This window comes from Labrus mixtus, chromosome 9 (assembly GCF_963584025.1).
Source record: "Labrus mixtus chromosome 9, fLabMix1.1, whole genome shotgun sequence".
In the NCBI taxonomy this organism is placed as follows: Eukaryota; Metazoa; Chordata; class Actinopteri; order Labriformes; family Labridae; genus Labrus; species Labrus mixtus.
In genome coordinates, this window is record NC_083620.1 from 15,609,864 (window position 1) to 15,630,358 (window position 20,495).

The window sequence follows — 20,495 nt, forward strand, 5'->3', positions numbered from 1 at the left end:
TACATAAAGCAGGTGGTCTATGTTGGGCTATCTGAAGTTGAGAACAAAAGTACTAAAATGTGCAGAGCATGTAAGAGAAGTGAATAATTATTTAAATTATATAGTAAGTAAATAAAGGAGAACTTATTTATAATAAGCTGAATGTCAGAAAGGGTCTCTGCTGCCACCTTCTGGAAGTACAGTCTTACTGCAACGTTGCCATTACACCGACTGTCAACATTCAAGAATCCATGTTTCCAACATCAGCGTCTATTCACAAAATATCCAATTCATTAGATTTATATGTTTGTATAAATATTATATTTGAATTGTTTTATGAGAAGTTCAAAGCCGCTAACTGCAGCTGAAATCAACGCTATGAAACTTTGGAGAGTGAAACAAAATTGTTCACTTTCTTGCCGTTAGCTAAACAATGATCTGGACCTGTAAAGCTCAGGAGGGCTGCAGATATGTGTAATTATTGTCTGTAAGTTCACCACTATAAGTGATTTCTTTCACACTGTCTACACATTGTTTCACATTTTATTTAATACAACGTTCTAAAAAAAGAAAGAGTGTTAAAGCTGCTACAGCCAGCTTATAGCAAGGTGCTTTAGCAGAAGACATACTGAAACAAGTTATGTGCACTTTTCATTGATTTAAAGAGCTAAACGACCGGACAGAAATACATTTAAATTCAATATGAAATAGGATTTACAAATGACACATTTAGACATCTATTATTCAAATTAATACCACAATAATGCAAAATGTGTTTACTTTTAGAAAGACAATAAATAACTAGTTTCACAACATAACCATTAACAATATTTGTAACCCTGTTCACTGGTTCGCTTAATCAGACCTATATTTGATAATTACCAATCCATGAGAAACACAGGAGCTGCTGCAAATGAAAAACATATGACAAGAAAAACTACTAATATTATTACTAATAAAACAGACAGACATGATCCAAAAGGAGCTCTTATTTGGTCAGCTGTACTTGTTGTGAGAACTGATGCAATGGAAATCTTTAAACCTAGTCCCCTAGCAGAGTCTGTTACACAATGTAGACAGGGGTTAAGATGGGTTAATTAACCACTCTGCTAATACTGTGGCATGATACTGCCTACATTTTTTACAATTCAGATCAATCTTTACATAAGGGAGATTGGTGTAGTACAAGAAGAGGTCAGGTACCCAGCAGGGCTATCCACCACTGAATAAACCCCAGGATGGAGTCCGTTCAACAAACAGCCATGCTGCTCTGAGTGTCGTCCACCTTCCATGTTTCCATCCTCATACCCTGCCTTGTGTTGACAGACAGTCGTCTCACTAACAGGAAGAGGTGTTATCTGTAAGAAGCTTCTCTGCAGGGCAGAGGTCGTGGTCGGGGTTGTGGTGGTAACTTGGGCATCCGATACAAGGCTTTCGTTCCTTAGCTCCTCCCACAAGTTACCTGAGAAAATGAATTGACAGGTGGTTTTATTTGAGTATTGTTTAATAGCAAACAAGTGTGTTTGATGAAACCACAGGAATTAACTTCTCAGGCATTTTCTTAAGAAGAGGAGGCAACATGTTGGCTCACAAACACAGTTATAACTCACCTTGACATGTGCATGGAGCAGAGCCATTTTTAATGGATATTTACATCTTGTGTTTTCTATGACAAAATATACATATTACATGCTCCAGAAACTAAAAAAAAAGCTGTTAAATTTACCCTTAAAAAAAGGTTTGAATCACACAATTGTTTTTACCCAAGAAGGAATGTTGGCTTCAATCACAGAGGAGGCCAACATTTGAACTTCTTGTTTGTTTTTTTATCTGTCATACTGTCTACTCGCATACCTTGCAGCTGAAGATCAGTCAGACTCGGGTCCAGCATGTCAATGTCATAACTGGCGTCTCCCTCCAACAGAAAGTCCTGAATGCTCCTACGGCCAGCGCTGTAATCAGCTTGCGGGGCTGCGTTGTAAACAGGCAGCATCTTTTGGGCCACGGTTGAGTTCAGGCTTCCAGGGTCTATCGGCTGTCCACAGGTTGAGTACAGGTCAAATGAGTTGCTGAGATGAGCAGTTCCAGAGGGAAGGTAGCAGGGCTGCTGGGTTTGAATATTTGCATATTGGGAATGCAGAATAGGTAGGCAGGGTGGTTGAAGCTGGGCTGGGTTGCAGGATAAGGAGGTTATGCTGTAGGTAGGGGTCCCTCTGGATAACAAAGCTGAGTTGGTGTAAGGTGGCAATGACCTGAATTTTTCAGGTCTCTCTCCCAGTAAGCGGTCAAGGTCTTCTGTAGGAAATATTTTGAGTGCCAAAGTTTGAATCAAACGAGATTTACTTAAAATAACCAAACAGCTTTGAGAAGAAACTGATTAAAAGGTTAAATAATCTGAACAATATATCTGTTCTTTTTTAATCTATTACTGCAAAGAATTCAAGGTAAAATCAACCGTCTAATAACTAAAAACTTCTGTCTTTGGTACTTTCTGTAAGTTTTTGGGACCAACCTGGCTTTGCCATGCTCCTGCGAACAGTGACAGGGTCCTTGCGGCGCCACTTGTGCAGCTCTTCCTGCATTTTCTCCACCTTGGCTGGATTGAGAGCCCACAGACAGCCTTTACGGGACGAGTTCCCATTTTTGTTTTCTACCTTCACAAAGCACTTGTTCAGGGAGAGGTTGTGACGTACAGAGTTCTTCCATCCATCTGGAGCTGTCTGGAAACAGGGAGGGTTGTTTGGATGCAGAAAAGATGTGGGGGTGAAAGGGTGTCAAAAAAAATGCTCAGGGAAGAATCAGGTGCATTTGCCAGAACGATTACGTGGGGTTATCAAAAACTACAAAATGGACATTTAGCTAGATAATCCAGTTGTTAAAACATACACCACAACACATTGACCATTGTATGATGAGGTACTTTAAAGGACTATATCCAGGACTTTTTAAATTAAGGATTCATCCGCAAATCCACAGCTGCAGTTTTTTGGGTGAGAAGAGACAGGAACCCTTACACTGTGCACTGACTGCAGGTGGTTTAACAAAGAGAAGACAGGCATCCCATACCACATATTCAAGAGATCCTTGATGGTCTTGATGGAAACGCTTGGTTCAACAGGCTGGAACAGGGAATAGCTTATCACCAACATAGTGTCAGTAAGGATTCAAAAAAGCTCATAGCCTTCATAACTACAAGGGCGCTGTATGAATCAACACAATCCCTTTGGCATCACAAATGCGGCCTCAGCCGTATGGAAGAGAGCCTAGAAGGTCTCAGGGGCAAAATATGCATTCCATACTTTGTTGATGTCTTGGTCTACCCATCAGTAAAATATTCAAGCAGAACGGTGAGGATGTGAGATCAGTCCTCAAACGACAACAAGTCTGGGGAATGAAACTGAGAGGAGACAAATGTGACCTTTTCAAAAAGGAGCCAATAGCTAACGGATGGACAATAAGGAAATTGCTGGAGTACAGACACTCAAAACAAACCCTCGGTCAAATATTAAAGACCTGTGTAAACTTCTGGGTTACAGAGTTATGTCCAAGCAAAATGTCTGTATGGCCTACTTTCAAAAGATACAGACTCAAGTCCTCAGTCAAAGTGCAACTTCCGGTCAGCAAAGGCAGGACAGGTTCCCCACATCAGGAAATAGTGTGGACTGAAACTCACCAAAACCCTTTTACCTAACTTGTTCATGTTTTTAGTAACCCACCTGTAATAGTGTATGTGATGATCCATTATATTCTTCATAACAATGCTTCAGAAAATGGGACTGGGAGCAGTCTTGGTACACCCAGATCACACATAATTTCTACAGTTTACATTTTAAGGCATAGCTTAGAAATACCTAGTGTTGAATATTTCACCTATGTCCTGCAACTTCCCCCAAATGTGGCAGAGTTTTATCTACTCCAGATGCAGTGTTAGCATTTTAGCTATTTTGGTTGACTGTTTTTCAGCAAACTTCCCCAAAAAGTTTACTCACACAGATTCAGCTCCTTTATTTTCTTGAGTAAGAAATAAACTTGAGTCAATCTACTGATTTTAAAGAGTAAGTACGCTGAACAAAAATATCAAATCAACACTTTTGTTCTTGCTCCAATTTTTCACGATTCAAAATCAAAGTTTTAAGACTTTTTTTTATGAAAACAAGAACGCCGTTTTCTCTCAAATTTGTTTACACAATTGTTTACATATGTTAGTGAGCTCTTCTCCTTTGCCGAGATAATCCATCCACCTGACAGTCGTGGCATATCAAGATGATAATTAAACAACATGAACCGGTGTGCCTTAGGCTGGTCATAATAAAAGGCCACTCTTAAATGTGCAGTTATATCTTAAAAAGAGACATTTATTAGGCACTGATCTCAGATGTGTAGGGGGGTTCAAAAAACATGCCAGTATCACCATTTGCCTCACGCAGTGCAACACATCTTCTTCGCATAGAGTTGATCATGTTGTTGATTGTGGTCTTTGGTATGGTGGTCCACTCCTCTTCAATGGCTGTGCCAAGTTGCTGGATATTGGCAGGAACTCGAACACAACGTCTTGTTCGTCAATTCAGAGCATCCCAGAAGTGCTGAATGGGTTACATGTCCGGTGAGTATGCAGGCTATGCAAGAACTTGGATGTTTTTAGCTTCCAGGAATTGTGTACATGGGGCCGTGCATTATCATGCTGCAATCATGATGGTGGATGAATGGCACAACAAGAGGCCTCAGGATCAAGTCAAAGCATCTCTGTGCAATGCCATCAATAAAATGCACCTGTGTTCGTTGTCAGTAGAACATGCATGTCCAGTTGGTGACAAGAACTTGGCAGCTTTATCTCAACTGGGATGTGTCCTCGTATTGGGGGTTGATTAATCCACAACCAAGACCATGAAGGCTGCTGTGAGGGGTTCAATGTAAAAGCTAAGAGGTTCTCCACTTCCACAATTAGGGTGTATTTGGCAGCTATCTGTACAAATGTTTTTAAAAGTCGATGAAGATTTTGTTGAGATATTTTAGTCAAGATAGAAGTTGTGAGTGAAACAACTGATAGACTAATGTAACAATCCCTTGAGCTTTGTAGCTAGTGTTGCTAAAAAAGGAACCCTAAGGTTTAACAGAAGAACCCCTGATTCATTTCTGTTTTATCTTTACACAATGAAATATGAATGTCCCATTTGTCTTAATCTGTGTGATGAATGCCCTGTTCTCTGTTCCCTTATCTTTTTTAATTTAGAGTAAAGACAAGGGTACTCAAAGCTCTCACCCAATGCCTGACTGTGTCTCAAGGTGAACTCTCTTTTAAAATGAAATACAGATACCAGGATCCCTGCCCTACCTGGAGGGAATAATAAAATGTGTATTCATTTTCTACCATCTGCAACGTATATCTGATATCTGCATGCCTTAGCAAGTGTCCATTGAACTGAAATGAACTAGGAGATACTTGAACGCATTAAGAATGTATTCAGTTGTATCTTAAAAAATCTGAGCCTTTGCTTTAAGGACTATGACTTTCCTTGGTGTATTACTAATCATCTGCCTCATGTATTTTCTGGCCCTGCAGCCTGAGTTTAATGTGACAGGCAGCTGTTTGGAAAGCGGCCATCTATAGAGCGCCTTCTTGAATATGAATGGCAACAGGTCTTTGAGCTCTTTCCAGAGGTGGGTCTGAACTTATTTAGTACATAGATACCTGGAACCCTTTAGAAAATGAAGACTATTTGTACCAATCCAAACACAGGTTCAACTCTGCAGCTGGCTAATTTATCCAAAATAAAAACAAAGGGTATAACATTTTTCTTGAAGTATATTCTCAACAATACTTTACGTCTCTATCCCAGCTATATCCTTCCAAACCATTTGTACACACACACAAACTCAATTAAACGCATTCCCTTATTTTACTCTGCGTGCCAGCCTCATGCTTAAACAGGTTTTACCCAGTTGTTCTTGTGTCACCCAGCTTAAGGTTTATTGCTTTTTGATGTGCATCATCACACAAGAGGGATTTCATGCGAGTAATTAATGTCAAATACAACACTGCTGTGGTTTGGATCATCTTGTGCTTACAAACCTGAAGGAGAACTTTTAAGATAATGGTGAAGACTAAGTCAAAGGTGAAGTTAATTGTCTGCTGCGTAGTTACAAATGACGGTCAGTGCAAAAAAACAAATAGATGAAACTTTGCCCCAGGCTACAACAATGTACATAAATACACTCATTAACTTTGGTCTTTTTATGTAATGATGGGATGGAATTATTATGGGCCTGTGACAACAAGAGATAGCTGAATGTTTTGTCTTCCTTTCTTCTTCCTTTAATCTTTTAAGCATTGGATTGGTTAATTGATTGTGGGGTATAAAGAAACTTTCAAATATGTCAATAAAAAGCTTCTTGGAAATTCGGACAATTCTAATTCTCGTCTAAGCCAACAGGGCACTGGATAGCCTAGCGGTTATATTGTGCGCCCCAGAGGCTGTACAGGTAGTTCTTGAAGGGGACAGCTCTGGTTCGACTCTGATCCATGGCCCTTTGTCACTTCATTCCTTGCTCTCTCACCTAGACGTCATACTCCGCTTACAGTCCTCTACAATAAAGGCATTTAAAGCCGCAAATATAACCATTAAAAAAACACGCAGTACCTAAACTGGCTGGAGAACTTGTGTAAAAACAGTGTATTAAAAAATGCTCAAGCAGGTAATTAAATGGAAAATAACTTTCCTGGGGGCTGTTTTCAGTTCTATTATCATTCTGGAAACACCATAGAAACAGCAAAGACTGTATTTAAGAAGTAGACTAACCTTTTGTATCAGAAGGGAAGATAATGCAGAAGTGCTGTAATTTGGTGAAGAGAATTGGCCGACTTCTCAGTTGATGTATTACCTCACAGAACAATTTCTATGTGAGTTCCAAGTCTTGTTTATCACAACATGGAGTTCATTTGGTAAAGTATGGTTCCATTTAGAGTTAAACCATCACTAAATCAAGTTTGACTTTACAGCGAGGCCACATGATTGAGAAGTCCTTACCACAGCGAACTGTCAACCAGGATTGAAATATAGCAACATGTAACCAATCTGCTGTTACTTTTTGCTCCAAAACACCAAGATGGCAATAGTCAGACTACCAAGTTTCAAAATGTGAATTGACAAACCAATGGATGTGGATTCTTCTGTTGCTTTTGTATATACAATCTCACTAAGATTAGTTGGGAGCTTGGAGACTCTGGAGCTGAATAATAGTATAGGTTGTTTAATTTGCACAAGAAAGAAGCCGTTTTGCTTTTGCCCCTGCTGAACCAGACTTAACTTTAGTATACAATGAGCATTAATTGATACCTTAAAGTAGGGGAAGTGTTCAGTCATGAAGCTGTAGATCTCACTGACTGGCAGGCTTCCTGTTGTACTGTTCCTCAGAGACATGAAGATCAAGATGCTGGAGTCATGAAGGGAAAAAATAACGTTGTTTTTTGATAATCACTGGAATAAGCTAGTTTTCTTATATTTTGAAGAAAACAATCACAGCAGGTCATAGTCACATGAACAACACATTGTTGCCTTTATTATAAATATGAATTAAAGATTGACAAAAGTATGAATGTTGTTACCTGTATGAATAAATGGGCTTGGGGAAGAGGGACTGTGTGGGGTTCTCCTGGTGAGACTGACTTGAGAAACTTTGGAGAGAATACTTTGAGCTGTTGGATTGATTATTATTAGTGAGAAGTCGGGAAGAAACCTGTGGAGGACAAAAAAAAAACAGTTAACATGTGTGGTTCAAAAATCATTTTTATGGTTGTCCTTTTATTTGATTTGCTGAATCATATTTATTGATCCATAAACTGCTATTATAAAGCCTTCCCTGACCCTAGTGCCTATCCAATTGTGTTTTGATAATGAAAATAATTTTGTCCTACCACTGTCAAAACCATAAGTCAGTAAACAGACTCCTCACCTGTTGTAGAGGGCTCGATGAGCTGTAATTTGGAAAGCTCTGAGACAGGAAACAGGGAGGATCTTCTGTGTAAGAACTCTGCAAATAAAAGGGAAAGGGAGATTATTTATTGGAGCCATGTAGACCGTGTTAATCCAGTTCAAATGTTTGAAAAAGTGAGTAAAACATTGACCAGGAATTTATTTTGTTCCATCCTTAATGGATGGAGTTTTTGGCCATTTGGAGGCAGCAGAAACAAGCTGTAAACACCACACTGACAAAAACAGTTGGCTGTTGACGCATTAAGCAGTATGGTAGCACAGAAACCTTTGATCCCATCACCGTCTGACTATGCTTTAGCCTCTGGGAGGGTGCCGCCATCTTTTTGGGCTTTCTTATTGTAGCCTGCGATATTTCAAGACTTCCTTTACTATACGTTCTTCAAGGATAAGGCTGACAAGAAGCTTTAGGATTGAATTGTAGTTCCGAGATAACTTCTACAACAGGGTTGTTAGCTGAATTCGTATGCAGATGGATATTTATTTATAGACGTGAGTAAAAATGTGAAAAAAAAAAAAAAAATTGTTTTTCTTCTTTCTAAATACTCAGTCTACATGTGAAAACCAAAAGGCTTTTGATAAACTCTTGTCCCATTCAATAGATTATGTATCTGTATGCTGTATTTGTAGTAGAGATAGCTAATAAAACTGCAAAAATAGATTTTGTTTTTGCTATTTGGAGGCAGCAGAGAAAAATAGTGAACACAATATTAACATATAATCTTCTTTTAAGTTGATATGGTGGATATACAAACTTTTGAGATTAAATCTGACTCTATAGCTACTTTATGTTTCACTTAGATCACTATAGTTTCCTTAAACTAAAGTAATAGGTGAAGGTAAAATGAGTTTACCATTACTCTAGAAACCTGAACGCCCCCGTTGTACTGGTCCCAAGATGTTCCTGCTTCGTCTTTTGAGCTGTGTGAACAAGTGTCAGGGCGGTACTCGTCCTGCACACAGTTGAAGGAAGAGGAGCACTGTCTGAGGCCATCTGAAGTCATCGCTGCTCCGTCGTTGAATTGTCGTTGGTACGGGTGGTAATGGTCTGAGCCGACAGGGCCTCGTCTCAGTGTTGATCCTGACCCAGACATGGTGGTCTCGCCTGTGCTGTGCGTCCGGTCAGCAGCTGCAGGTCTTAAGCTGAAGGTGTTGCTCTCCTGCTGGGAAAGTCAGACGTCCTTGCCCTCTTTAGTCGATGTTGTGATGATCATCACAGTGAGTACAAAAGTTAAGGACAATCTACACTAACTGTTGACAAACCAATCAGGGCTGGGCTTAATGTGTAAATCCTGTCTCAAATCCCATTTCTGGACCAGGAAGCTGCCAAGATGCTTACTGTGAATCCCCTGAGGCCATTGAAACCTCCTGTCTGATAGTAAATAAACTGTTCCAGCCAGTGTAGTTCATAAACATTGTAAAATTATAGAACCATAATATCTGGGGTAGGAGAAAACATATGATGACACGATACTTACAATATGTCAAAGGAGTAGTGAGACATTAAGGGGAAGTAAGATTTTCACTGTATTTCTAAAAGACACTACAGTCAAGAGCCAGTGAGCTTAACTGAGTAGACGGACCGAAAGGCAGGGAGCACACTTGGACGATTTTTAATTCTCAGCTCTTAATGAGAAAGCAAATAAGCATGTTGACAATGTGTCTAATTCTTTATTTGAGGGTTACTTGTTGAAATTCTTTGTGGAGGATTTGCTCAAATGTAAATACTGCTTGTTGCCAGGATAAAATGTGTGACCCTGGAAAAGCCATGTAAAGCAAACACTATTTGTCATTCTTATTTGATTCACAAGCACCCTGTTCAGTCAAAACAAAAAGTCTGTAAATGATGAAGTAGAAAATTAAGCATTCGTAACTCAAAGCAGACTGAGAGCTGGTTTTTATTTCCAGTGTCACACAGAAAAGGTTATTTTGGGGTTAAAAGAAATGGCCTGGGGCACTTCAGTACCTGTGATTGTGCCATCTTTTGGCAGGAGGTCCCACAGGGTTCACAGGTGTGCAGGTTGTCCTGAGGGTTTAATCTTATAGACTTGCTGCTACTGCTGCTGCTGCCGCTGCTGGAGAATAGTGAGTTTGACTTTCTGCTCCAAAATCTGCTCCTGTGAGGAGACAAAAACAGACATAGTTTGAGTTGTTATATGTTTTTTCAAGTTTGTAGCAAACTCTGTAGATGTATCTTATAACTACCTGGCCCACCAGAGGTCTGCATTATTTCAAGTGTAGGATTTGTTTCCATTATTTAGAGGGGGAAGCTGCAAGTTAAATGTTACTGTAGCCTACATAAAGCTCATAAGGGAATAGTCCGACTTCAGGGATTCACTTCTTAGCTTTTCTAATGGTATTTATCTTCCTGTGGATTTTTCTGTTCATCAGCTCGCTATGGTGGTGGCGGTGTTCTGTCAAGATGTGCTGCTTTGTCGAAAAATACTACAGTAGCGCAAACTGATAGCAGAGGCAATCCGTATCCCCTATCAAATAATGTTCCCAGTACATAATAACTTTATATTCACCCACAGCGCACGCATTGTCAGAGTAGCCGGAGCACATTTTGTTAAACATATCAGGGGAAGTGTATCTCAATAGACAAATATCACCAATTTATGCTTGCAGATCAGATTGACATTATATAACACCACTACTCACTGCATTTGCACTGTCAATAACAGGGAAGGTTTTTTTTTTTTTTTACTCTTATAAAAACCTTTACTTTTGTGCCTTCACAAATTAGTTAATTGGAAATTAGGGTGGATAGAGCGGGGAATGATATGCAGGAAAAGAGCCAAAGGTCAGATCTGAACCTGTGCCGCCCTCTTGGACTGTATCCTCTGTACATGAAGCATCCAAACTAACCACTCAGCCACCGGCGCCCCTACAACTTTTATTTAAGATTTCAGAGGACGCGTATCTAGATGGATGAAGAACCCCTATCAAGTAATGCTTGCTTGGAAGAACATCTAGGTAGATGGCACTACACGTTAGTACACTTTAGGCAGATTTTATTTTGTTACCATTGAACAAAGCTTGGCTGTTAGTTCCAGCTGCATAGTTATGTGTGTAGTACCATTCTTCTTAGGAAACCCTTGGCAGCAAAGCATTCTACAAGTACAGAAAGTTGGATTAATAATATTAATAAATTAGATTTATATAGCGCTTTTCTAAATACTCAAAGACGCTTTGAAAGGAAACAACAAAAAACAAAGCAAAAACTAAGAGAACAATACAACATAGAAGTAGTTTCGAGGGATGAGAGTCAGTGGTTGTAGGCAGTGATGAAAAGGAACGTTTTTAGGGATTTCTTGAGTGTGGGGGAGTCTCTGATAATTTTAGAGAGAGTGTTCCAGAGGGTGGGAGCAGCAATGGAGAAGGCCCTGTCCCCCCCAGGACCGAAGGTTGGTCCTGCAAGGGGGGGGGGGGGGGGGGGGGGGGGGGGGGGGGGGGACAGGAGGTTTGCATCCGCAGACCTGAGAGTGCGGGTGTGAGTGTGCCGGTGGAATAGCTCAGACAGGTAGGGGGGAGCCAGGTTGTGGAGGGCTTGTTGTAGGTGAGGATGAGGAGTTTGAACTGGATACGCTGGTGGATGGGGAGCCAGTGGAGGTCATGAAGGACGGGGGTGATGTGATCTCGGGTGCGGGAGCGTGTGAGAAGTCGAGCAGCTGAGTTCTGAATGTGTTGAAGTTTCTTGAGTGTTTTGGATGGTGAACCATAGAGGAGCCTGTTGCAGTAGTCTAGTCTGGAGGTGATGAATGCGTGGGTGAGGGTCTCAGCAGCTGAGAATGAGAGTGATGGGCGGAGGTGGGCGAGGTTTCTTAGGTGGAAAAAGGCTGTTTAATTTAATGCTTTAAAATTTTGTATAAACAAGTCGGGAATAATTAAAATATCAAATGTTTTTTTCTGATTACACTTTTGATTTATGTTGCTGTTGGCAACAGGCAGGAAGATGATCTTTTGTGTTTTTTGACAAAGCAAACTTTTTGTCACTGATCCCCTGAGATCATATCAACTGGGTCATTATTCTACTGTAAACCCAGATGATAAATTATACTGTCCTTTGACAGCACAAGTGCAGGCGTGGGAACAGTTGAGATCAATTTCAACAGTAGGTTTTTAAAAACACCAAAGTTTGACATTGAAGGATGTAAATGGCGCAGGGGTCTATCCGGCTGAGTGTAAAGTGTTATCTGATCCCTGCAGAGATGACAGACACGTGGCCTTGGTTCCAGTAAAAGTAACCTCAACCCTTGACATAAACCAAGCTCATTAAAACTGCCAACAAACCATGGCTGTTAGGTCACGTAAAGCCTAATAATGCTGAAGCAGAGAAAGTGGAATTGGCCATGCCTGTCGTGTGTGTGTGTGTGTGTGTGTGTGTGTGTGTGTGTGTGTGTGTGTGTGTGTGTGTGTGTGTGTGTGTGTGTGTGTGTGTGTGTGTGTGTGTGTGTGTGTGTGTGTGTGTGTGTGTGTGTGTGTGTGTGTGTGTGTGTGTGTGTGTGTGTGTGTGTTTGAGAGGGAAGTAGCAATCAAAGCTTTTTCTGTTCAGATCAAATGAGGCTTAAGTGTCATGTTGAAAGTTGAGAGATTGTCTTTTTTACTACTGTGGCAACAAATCCTCTCCTCAGCTCGACAGACACAACTTCACGAGCCAGAACAGATTCACTTACAGTCAAAGAAGTGGAAACTTAAGCAGTGATGTGCGTGTGCATGTGTAGTAGTAGTACAGTGAACAAATGTTCTTGCCTGAATTACTCACTGAGAAGGATGTACATGTTTTACATGGACAGATGTATTTGTGCCTCTGTAGTGACTGTACTCTCACAGTGGCTATTTATATATATATATATATATATATATATATATATATATATATATATATTTTTTTTTTTTTTTTTTTTTTTTTTTAAGATTTCAAGTACAGAAAAATGGGATTTGTGGATGTGTGGATCTTTGGGACTGATGTTGAGTGAACTGAAAGACGCTTGAAGAATTTCTAAGGAGGTAAAAATCTTTGCTAAATAAAGTGGTGCATGTATTAACCAAAGAGCAAAATCACCTGAAATCACCTAAATCACCTGAAAGAAACACAACCTCACGCAACTCCCAATGAAATAATAGTAAAACACAAAACTACCTGGCATGGTAATTTTGTCAAGTGGGAAGTTAAAGCAGATATAAATAGACAATAATAAAAATGATAATTGAAAAACCAGTTTTGTTGGAAGAGGAAACAGTCTACCAAGACTCCACACGATCTCAAAGCACAGGTGACAACACTCAACCTAATTACTAAAAATGATCCAAGGGTTATTATTTTTCAGATAATCTATAAGAGAGGCACAAACTAGGCCCAGATCTGTGAAAATAGCAGTCAAATTGGGTAAAAAAAAGGATTGAAGGATTATTAACATCAGAGGTTCAAATGAGCTTTGTACTGTATATGCCTTTAGTTTGTATCAGTTGCCATAGATATTGTAGAGATTATTTGTGTAAATGAACGGTGCAGCTGCTAAAGTATAAACAATGATACCCTTGTTCGTGAGTAGACAGGTAATAAGACGTGCCCACTTCACATTCCTTGGCTATCATGAGATGTCACTGACAATAAAATCTTCAGAGCTTCTCTCTGTACCCTCAGCCAAAAATGGTTATGATTTATAATCTTCCAAGTCAGTAATAGTCAGTAGTAAGTAAAGCGTATTTATACAGAAGTTGTCAGGAGCAGAGATCATGAGTGCTTGATATCATGTGGACAAGTTTGAATAATTGATTTAACAATATTTCAATGTCTGAATTGATTATTTTGTTTTTTACATTTTTTTTATTTTTTTTATTTTAGTTAATTGTGTAAAATCTGATGCTTATTTTCCATTATAATGACTCAGAATTGCATGGGCTCCTAAATTAAACTGTAGATAAGTCCATGTGAAGACTTATAACATATTTGCTATAGGTAATGTCGTGGTTGATAATGTTCTGTAATTGTCTGTGGGATCTTGGCTGGACTTCAAATATCTACATTTTCCTCTTTTTGTAATATTTAATAGAAATTCTATTGACCCTGATAATGTACTCTTGCAATGATGCATAGTTATTTATTTCTGTGTATAACATTTATCTAGGTTGAGAACTAGCAGTATCAATCTAATCACTGAATAGAATAGGCAGCAACAGGCGTAACCAAAGTCTGCTGATCACCCAAAGGAACACATGAACAGGTTTTACTTGCCATAATAATTTCTCCTTCATGCCATTTAAACCATGCCATTAAGAGATATCTTCTAGTTGTGCTTTCACCGATGGAAAACAAAAACTATTTATAGTTTTTGCCAAAAATGTATTAAGAAAATAATAAAAAAGTTCAAATAATAATGCTGGTCTGATGATTTCTCTCTCTAAGAAAAAGTGCTTGGTGCCAGATCAGGTAATTATAGAGTCATGGCGCATTGCTGGAACCACACCAAGTTACCAACGTCTTACAGGTTTGCCAGTGACCTGGCTGCTGTCGCTTAGAGTGAACTAAGCATTAGTCAGAAGTGGATTGAATTACTGTAGATCAATAGACGTGTTTAAAATGCCTGGCTGTGTTTTCCAATTCATGCTAGGCTTTGATGATGGGACAGTCACATAAAAAAGGAATGTTCTACCCTTCTGAGATTTCTTAATAGCAATAATAAATAAGGGCAGGCAAACCATGGGAAAATTTTTATGCCAGCGTGTGACTAATATTTTGAAACTATCTTTCAAACTGTCTCATGGACCGCAATATGTCCTTCCCCTTACATCTCTGATGGGTCCTTTGTATGTCGGTAGTTTTCCAGTTTGATTGTGTTTTTTAAATGACCAAAAGTTATATTCCAACTCGCCTGATAGAGACCTTTTGAAGCATAATGCACAGTTTTTAGTTTCAGTGTTGGAATGTGTCTACGTACATTTTGTCAGGAAACTTGAGGTGATTTACTTTATGACTGTAAGTCTCCTCCACAACATGACAGAGAAACAGGAATTTAAAGTAATGGATCAAAAGGTTAACTGAGTAGAGATTAGCATTTGAATGAGGGAAGATTATGTGAAATGTAGTACAAGACTTTATTGTCGTGCTACTTTCATTCAATTTATCTGTTTCATCTTCTAATGGTGGTTTTGAAACTTAATAACAACAATCTGGATACATTTTTATTATTCCAATGATAATCTTAATTTGGCATTTCTCAATATTTTCTCAGTTTAATATAAATGTTAATTATGTATTTACTCTGATTACATAACTCTTTCTATGTTTTCTCAATTTTAATGGTAAATTGGGAGGTTATTGACTTTTGATATCAAATTTAAACTGTTTGTCTTTGACTTCATGTTGGCTAAATCATCAATAATTATCTGCACATGGGGCACCAGTGGCTGAGTGGTTAGTTTTGCGCATACAATGTTCAGAAGCCGGCAGCTCAAGTCCGAATTCGACCTGTGGCATCTTTACCTCATGTCATTCCCTACTCTCTCGCCTCAATTTCCAACTCTATCCACTAGCCGATATCTCCAATAAAGACACAAAAATCCCCAAAACAAAGGGGAAAAAATATGTAATTGTGTTTGTTATCACAGTAAGGAGGATAAGGTCCCTGATTTTAAAACGCTATCCAGATGCTTCAGTTTGTTGAGGCTCCCATGATCTCACACTCTCTTTCAAATGTCAGGTGTGCCAGCATTACTCCCTCCCCTGGCACAGTATCAGCACCTTAATTTGAAAACAGTGTGGTGAGTTTCCATGTAATAGAGCAGTTAATATTACCGGCAAGGCTAGGAAGAAAGCCAACAAGTGAATGTCAGAGGTGAGAGCCAACACAATGTAGACAAGCTAGTGTAGCAATGTTTTACGTACATCTCTGACCTTATCTTTATGGTTTGGATGATTTAACTAAAGCTAGATGTTTGGCAGACAGGATTAAGAGTTGAAGGTTAAAAACCTTTATATACTAAATAAAGTATCAAGAGTCGCTGTGTATCAATAAGTCTCTTGCTGCATATTGTGAAGTCTCTTTAGACGAGTCTTAACAGTGACATTCAGCTCTGCATTATCAACATTTAAATCTGAGTAAAAGGAAGACCGCATTTATTTAGAGTTTTATTCAAGAATTTAAGAAAAGATGCTATATTGAAACATGACTTCATCATCTGAGCTGCTGTACTCTTACCAACAAAATGCGCAGCCTGAGATCCTCAGGCAGGAGACGCCTCGCCGTTCCCTTAAAAACAGACGGAGAACGATTTGTTCGCCGCTCAGGGTTGCTATAGAGTTTCTTAATTTAAATCACTTTTGAAGACTTATTATTCTCAAATGCTTTCTTTTCATTTGAATTTTTTAACATAGTGGGTTTTTTTTATTTATTGTTAAGATGTTCTTTTTTAATTCTGTTTCTGTTGTATTTCCATATACTTGTGTATTTAATAGTTGGGACCGTATTGTTATTTTATCCAACTTCATTAATTTTATTATTATAACACTGCACACTCTTTCAAGAGACCCTAATCTAACAATTGTCAGTAACTGGAAAATGGGGAATAAACATTGATTATGTTTCTGAAATGATTTGTAGCTGCAGTCCTGCCTTATATCATTTGCTACCTTTACTGTAAACTATGGATAATCCATCCAGCCATCCATTATCTATACCCAGTGGTGTAGTGGTGCCTAAAAAAGTGGGTAAACTCTTAATTTTTCCCCAAAATGTTTTTTTTAATTGCCCGTCCAGCAGAGGATAAACAGCCTCTGTTATAAACGGTGACATGTACTACTCCTACATATTTAGCTTAAGTGTAGTAGCCATTTAGAGACGGAGTAGGGAGAGTCATCCCTTCACCATAAGGGGAAAAATGCAGCATACTACTTAATATTGTCAATCAATCAATGGTGTAAATCAGAGGAGATTTAGAAGTTAGATGGAGACTGAGAAATAAGTGGGTTACCTCCGTATACCTGCGTATATCCTACACTACACCACTGTCTACCGCTTATCCCGTTGTAGGGTCGCTGGGGGGGGGCCGGAACTGATCCCAGCTGTCATTGGGCAAGAGGTGATGTACACACGGAACTGGTCGGCAGTCAATATTAGGGCCAACATACAAAGAGAGACAAGCAGCCAAACTCAACTATACTACTAAATGTACTTTTTTATTACATGATTGTATTATTATTTATTGAATAATATTCTTAATATGCACGTCAATATGTTAAGGTATCACCCCTCTTAAAGTATATTAGTGCAACATAAGTATACACTACTGTGCTCAGTTGTATCAGGGGAAATCTAAACTTAATGGGTTTTTTTAATCTGATAAAAACAATCATGTATTGTAGTTGTTTTAATTGCAAACAAGAAACTAAAAATGATCACCTGAAGAATCAATCAATCAATCAATCAACTTTTATTTGTATAGCGTCAACTCATAACAAGTGTTATCTCGAGACACTTTACAAGAAGCAGGTAAAATACCTTACTCATTGTCTGTTAACATTACAAAAGAGCAGGTAAAAAGACCTTACTTATTGCTATGTTACAAAGATCCGGCCTATCCATCATGAGCACTTTAGCAAAGCAGCAAAAGTTACAGTGGTAAGAAAAAACTGCCTTATTAAAAGGCAGAAATCTTCAGAAGAAGACCTCTGGTCGAAACGTCGTGATCATTAAAAACTTTTTAGCGACATTTGAGCAAGTCTGCGGGACTATCTTCTTCCTCAGTTTTGCTGTTTTTGCACTGCCCTGCACCTAGGTGATGTGCGTATAACTACCTCTTTTTTTCTAAACAAGAAACTACCCATAAAAGCAACTTAAAAAAGGTAACACTTGTTAACTTGCTTTTTCCGTGGTTAAAATAACTTACTGATTTGAGGATATCTTACTGAACTAGAAATATCTATAAAGTCAAGCTGCCATAGCTATAAGCTTCACATTGCAGCTATAAGCTAAGATACATGTTTACAGTAATTGGCAGACAGGAACAAGTTCAAGCTAATTGTCTAGATAATTTACACACAGCTGTGTTGACATGTGAAGACAGCGGCTCCACGTTCAAAAAGGTTAACCTACATTCATTGCCTTTCAACAGTTTCAGCTGTCTTTTGTTTACAATGGAAAGGTAAAACGAGTGTAGATATAATGAATATCAGAGCAAACAACATCAGTAACTTGAAAAGCTGTTGAATTAACTTACCTAGCCTTTGCCAACAATAACTACCACCTCTCCTCTTTGTGGACTTGTAACTTCAGTTTGATAATCTCACTCCCGCCTGTAACCTCTGTCAACATCTGTGTCCATTCTCCTCCGGAATCTGTGCACCTCGCACCTCCTTCAACCTGACAGTGCAGCACTTCGATTAGATTGGCTGTCTACATGTGTATGGAAATGGTTGATGGGCTGGTTTCAGATTTTGGCAGCTCAGAATATCATCCTCATTCTGTGTGTGTGTGTGTGTGTGCGTGTGTGTGTGTGTGTGTGTGTGTGTGTGTGTGTGTGTGTGTGTGTCTGGCACAGGTCCAGTGTAGACCAGAAATAAGATAACAGAAAGAAAAACCTGCTGCAACAGGTTCCAAAAGATCTACTGGTTCAGTCATTGGCAGCTGGCAGCGCACTCGCTCTCCCTCTATCAGTCTTTCTTTGCCTGACTGAATGGTTACTTGTGTGAATGGGACATCAGATACAGTGCAGATCACAGCCAGTGGCAGTGAGCGGGCGCCATGCCCTGGTTTCTGTACTCGCCTGTGGCAAAGGCTGTCTTAAATGTTATCTATTTCCACTTAACAACATGCGCACAAGTAAACACATGCAGGACACTTTATGCATTCAGAGCATGCAAAGGGACGTTCAAAGTTACACGAAACAAAAGCACCAGCTACTGTTGTAAACAAAAGCAGTCAATCAGGAAATTTCACTTTCCAATGCAGCCAGTAGAAGTTAATGTCAGAATGAATGAACATACCCATAAACCAGGCCGTTGTGTTCTGCAGGATAGAAAGTCAAATTGATCTCATGCAGCTCCTACATTCGTTTTCAGATGCTCCATGGACCAATGCTTCTCTTGGCATGAAGCTTTAACTCTTTATTCCAAATTCTACTTGAGCTCCAATCTGACATTTTTACAGTAACAGTATGAGTCTCAGTAAAAAAGGGACTGAGAGAAATAAAGAAAAAGAAAGAGAGGGAGAGGGAGTAGTAGGTATGTCGATACAGGTAGATTCCTATCCTATCCTCTCAATGAACCAGGAAAACAGTAATACCCCTACCTTGTAGCTATAGCTTGTACAAACCCTGTCCTCAGTGAGCGGGTGAGGCAGAATGACAGAGACAGAGGATTAATTACAGATTGAATAAACTCTTGTGTTACAGTGCAAGGGCCTCTGCACAACAATCTAGCTGAAGGCTCTTTCTGCCAAAGATGAAGTTCTTGAGGTGGGTGTAATGTGGGAACAGATTCCAGGGGGAACTACTGTACAGTGAAAGTGTCATTGTGTTGTGGGAAGAAAGTCCTCTGCTCATGAATACTGTATTGACAACCAAGTTGTTTGTTTCTTTGAATTCACTGTACACAAGAGTTAGGTCTATTTCCAGGATAATTAAAGAATGACACATCACACAGAGAAATACATTTTGGCACGTTGACAGGTAACTGTCATCAAAACATTTAATCATGCTGATGGCTCACGCATATCTGTGCGTGCACTTTAGTTTCAGCTATTTTTAAAAATGCATCCTGTATTGCAAGTGGTATTTAGACATGGTTGTCTTGTTTTACCTATCTGGATCTTCTTAAGTACTTTACATGTAACATTTTCTTCTCTTTAAACTGAAATAATGTCACAGAGGCCCTCTCTATCAACTTTAGTTGTAAAAAAGAAAAACGCCTCAGACAAGCAGATTGACTATTTTCTATGCAGATGTTGATTACATGTAAAGCATTGGTTAACTGTACTTGTAAAATTGTGTTCCTATCTCTATAAATTGACTGCTTTTATTGCACTGAATGTACACAGGCATGAGCAAGTTTCCTTCTGTTTGAGAAAACTATTACTGAAAAAAAGCCTCCATAATTTAAATATATATATAACAAAAAAGTCAGAACTGGCTAAGTTTGTAGTTTAAGGTGTCCTGTCAACAGTTTTACAGACATAACTTTAATAATTCTGAGAAAATGTTCTTTGAGCTACAAGTACATTTTTTGCTACAATACCACAAGAGATATAATGATAGATAATGATCCACATATGTCGTTTCTTCCATTAAAGCCCCAATTTTGTCGACTACCAATTAATTTTGACAAAATCTTACCAAAACACACTCGCTGCTCCAATTAAAAGACATAATTTAGGACTGGAACACGCCACTGTATTGACTTCAAATGCAGATATTCCAGCACCTGCTTACAAACGTTACCATTCACAGAGATTGTTTTTCCACATGTACACTAAATTCTAGAAAATAATCTCACATTAATTCCAAATTTATATGTAACGGGAATCTGCTGTA

General features: G+C 39.0%; 1 protein-coding gene across 3 annotated transcripts; it reads right to left on the reverse strand.

The window, feature by feature from the left end:
* Nucleotides 1-18: 18 nt before the first annotated feature.
* On the reverse strand, nucleotides 19-18,746 carry foxn1 (forkhead box N1). 3 transcript variants are annotated; one of them, XM_061046452.1, is made up of 9 exons: nucleotides 18,186-18,746; nucleotides 9,934-10,084; nucleotides 8,822-9,130; nucleotides 7,930-8,007; nucleotides 7,583-7,713; nucleotides 7,314-7,410; nucleotides 2,492-2,699; nucleotides 1,834-2,271; nucleotides 19-1,441 (listed from the first exon to the last, which is right to left on the reverse strand). In XM_061046452.1, exons 2-9 carry the CDS (start codon nucleotides 9,946-9,948, stop codon nucleotides 1,140-1,142), a joined length of 1,578 nt encoding a protein of 525 aa, XP_060902435.1. In that variant the 5' UTR covers nucleotides 9,949-10,084; nucleotides 18,186-18,746; the 3' UTR covers nucleotides 19-1,139. The 3 variants fall into 3 exon arrangements, with proteins under 3 accessions (XP_060902435.1, XP_060902434.1, XP_060902433.1); XM_061046451.1 differs by having other exon boundaries at nucleotides 1,834-2,274; nucleotides 8,822-9,127; nucleotides 18,186-18,739; XM_061046450.1 differs by having other exon boundaries at nucleotides 1,834-2,274; nucleotides 18,186-18,734.
* Nucleotides 18,747-20,495: the final 1,749 nt, after the last annotated feature.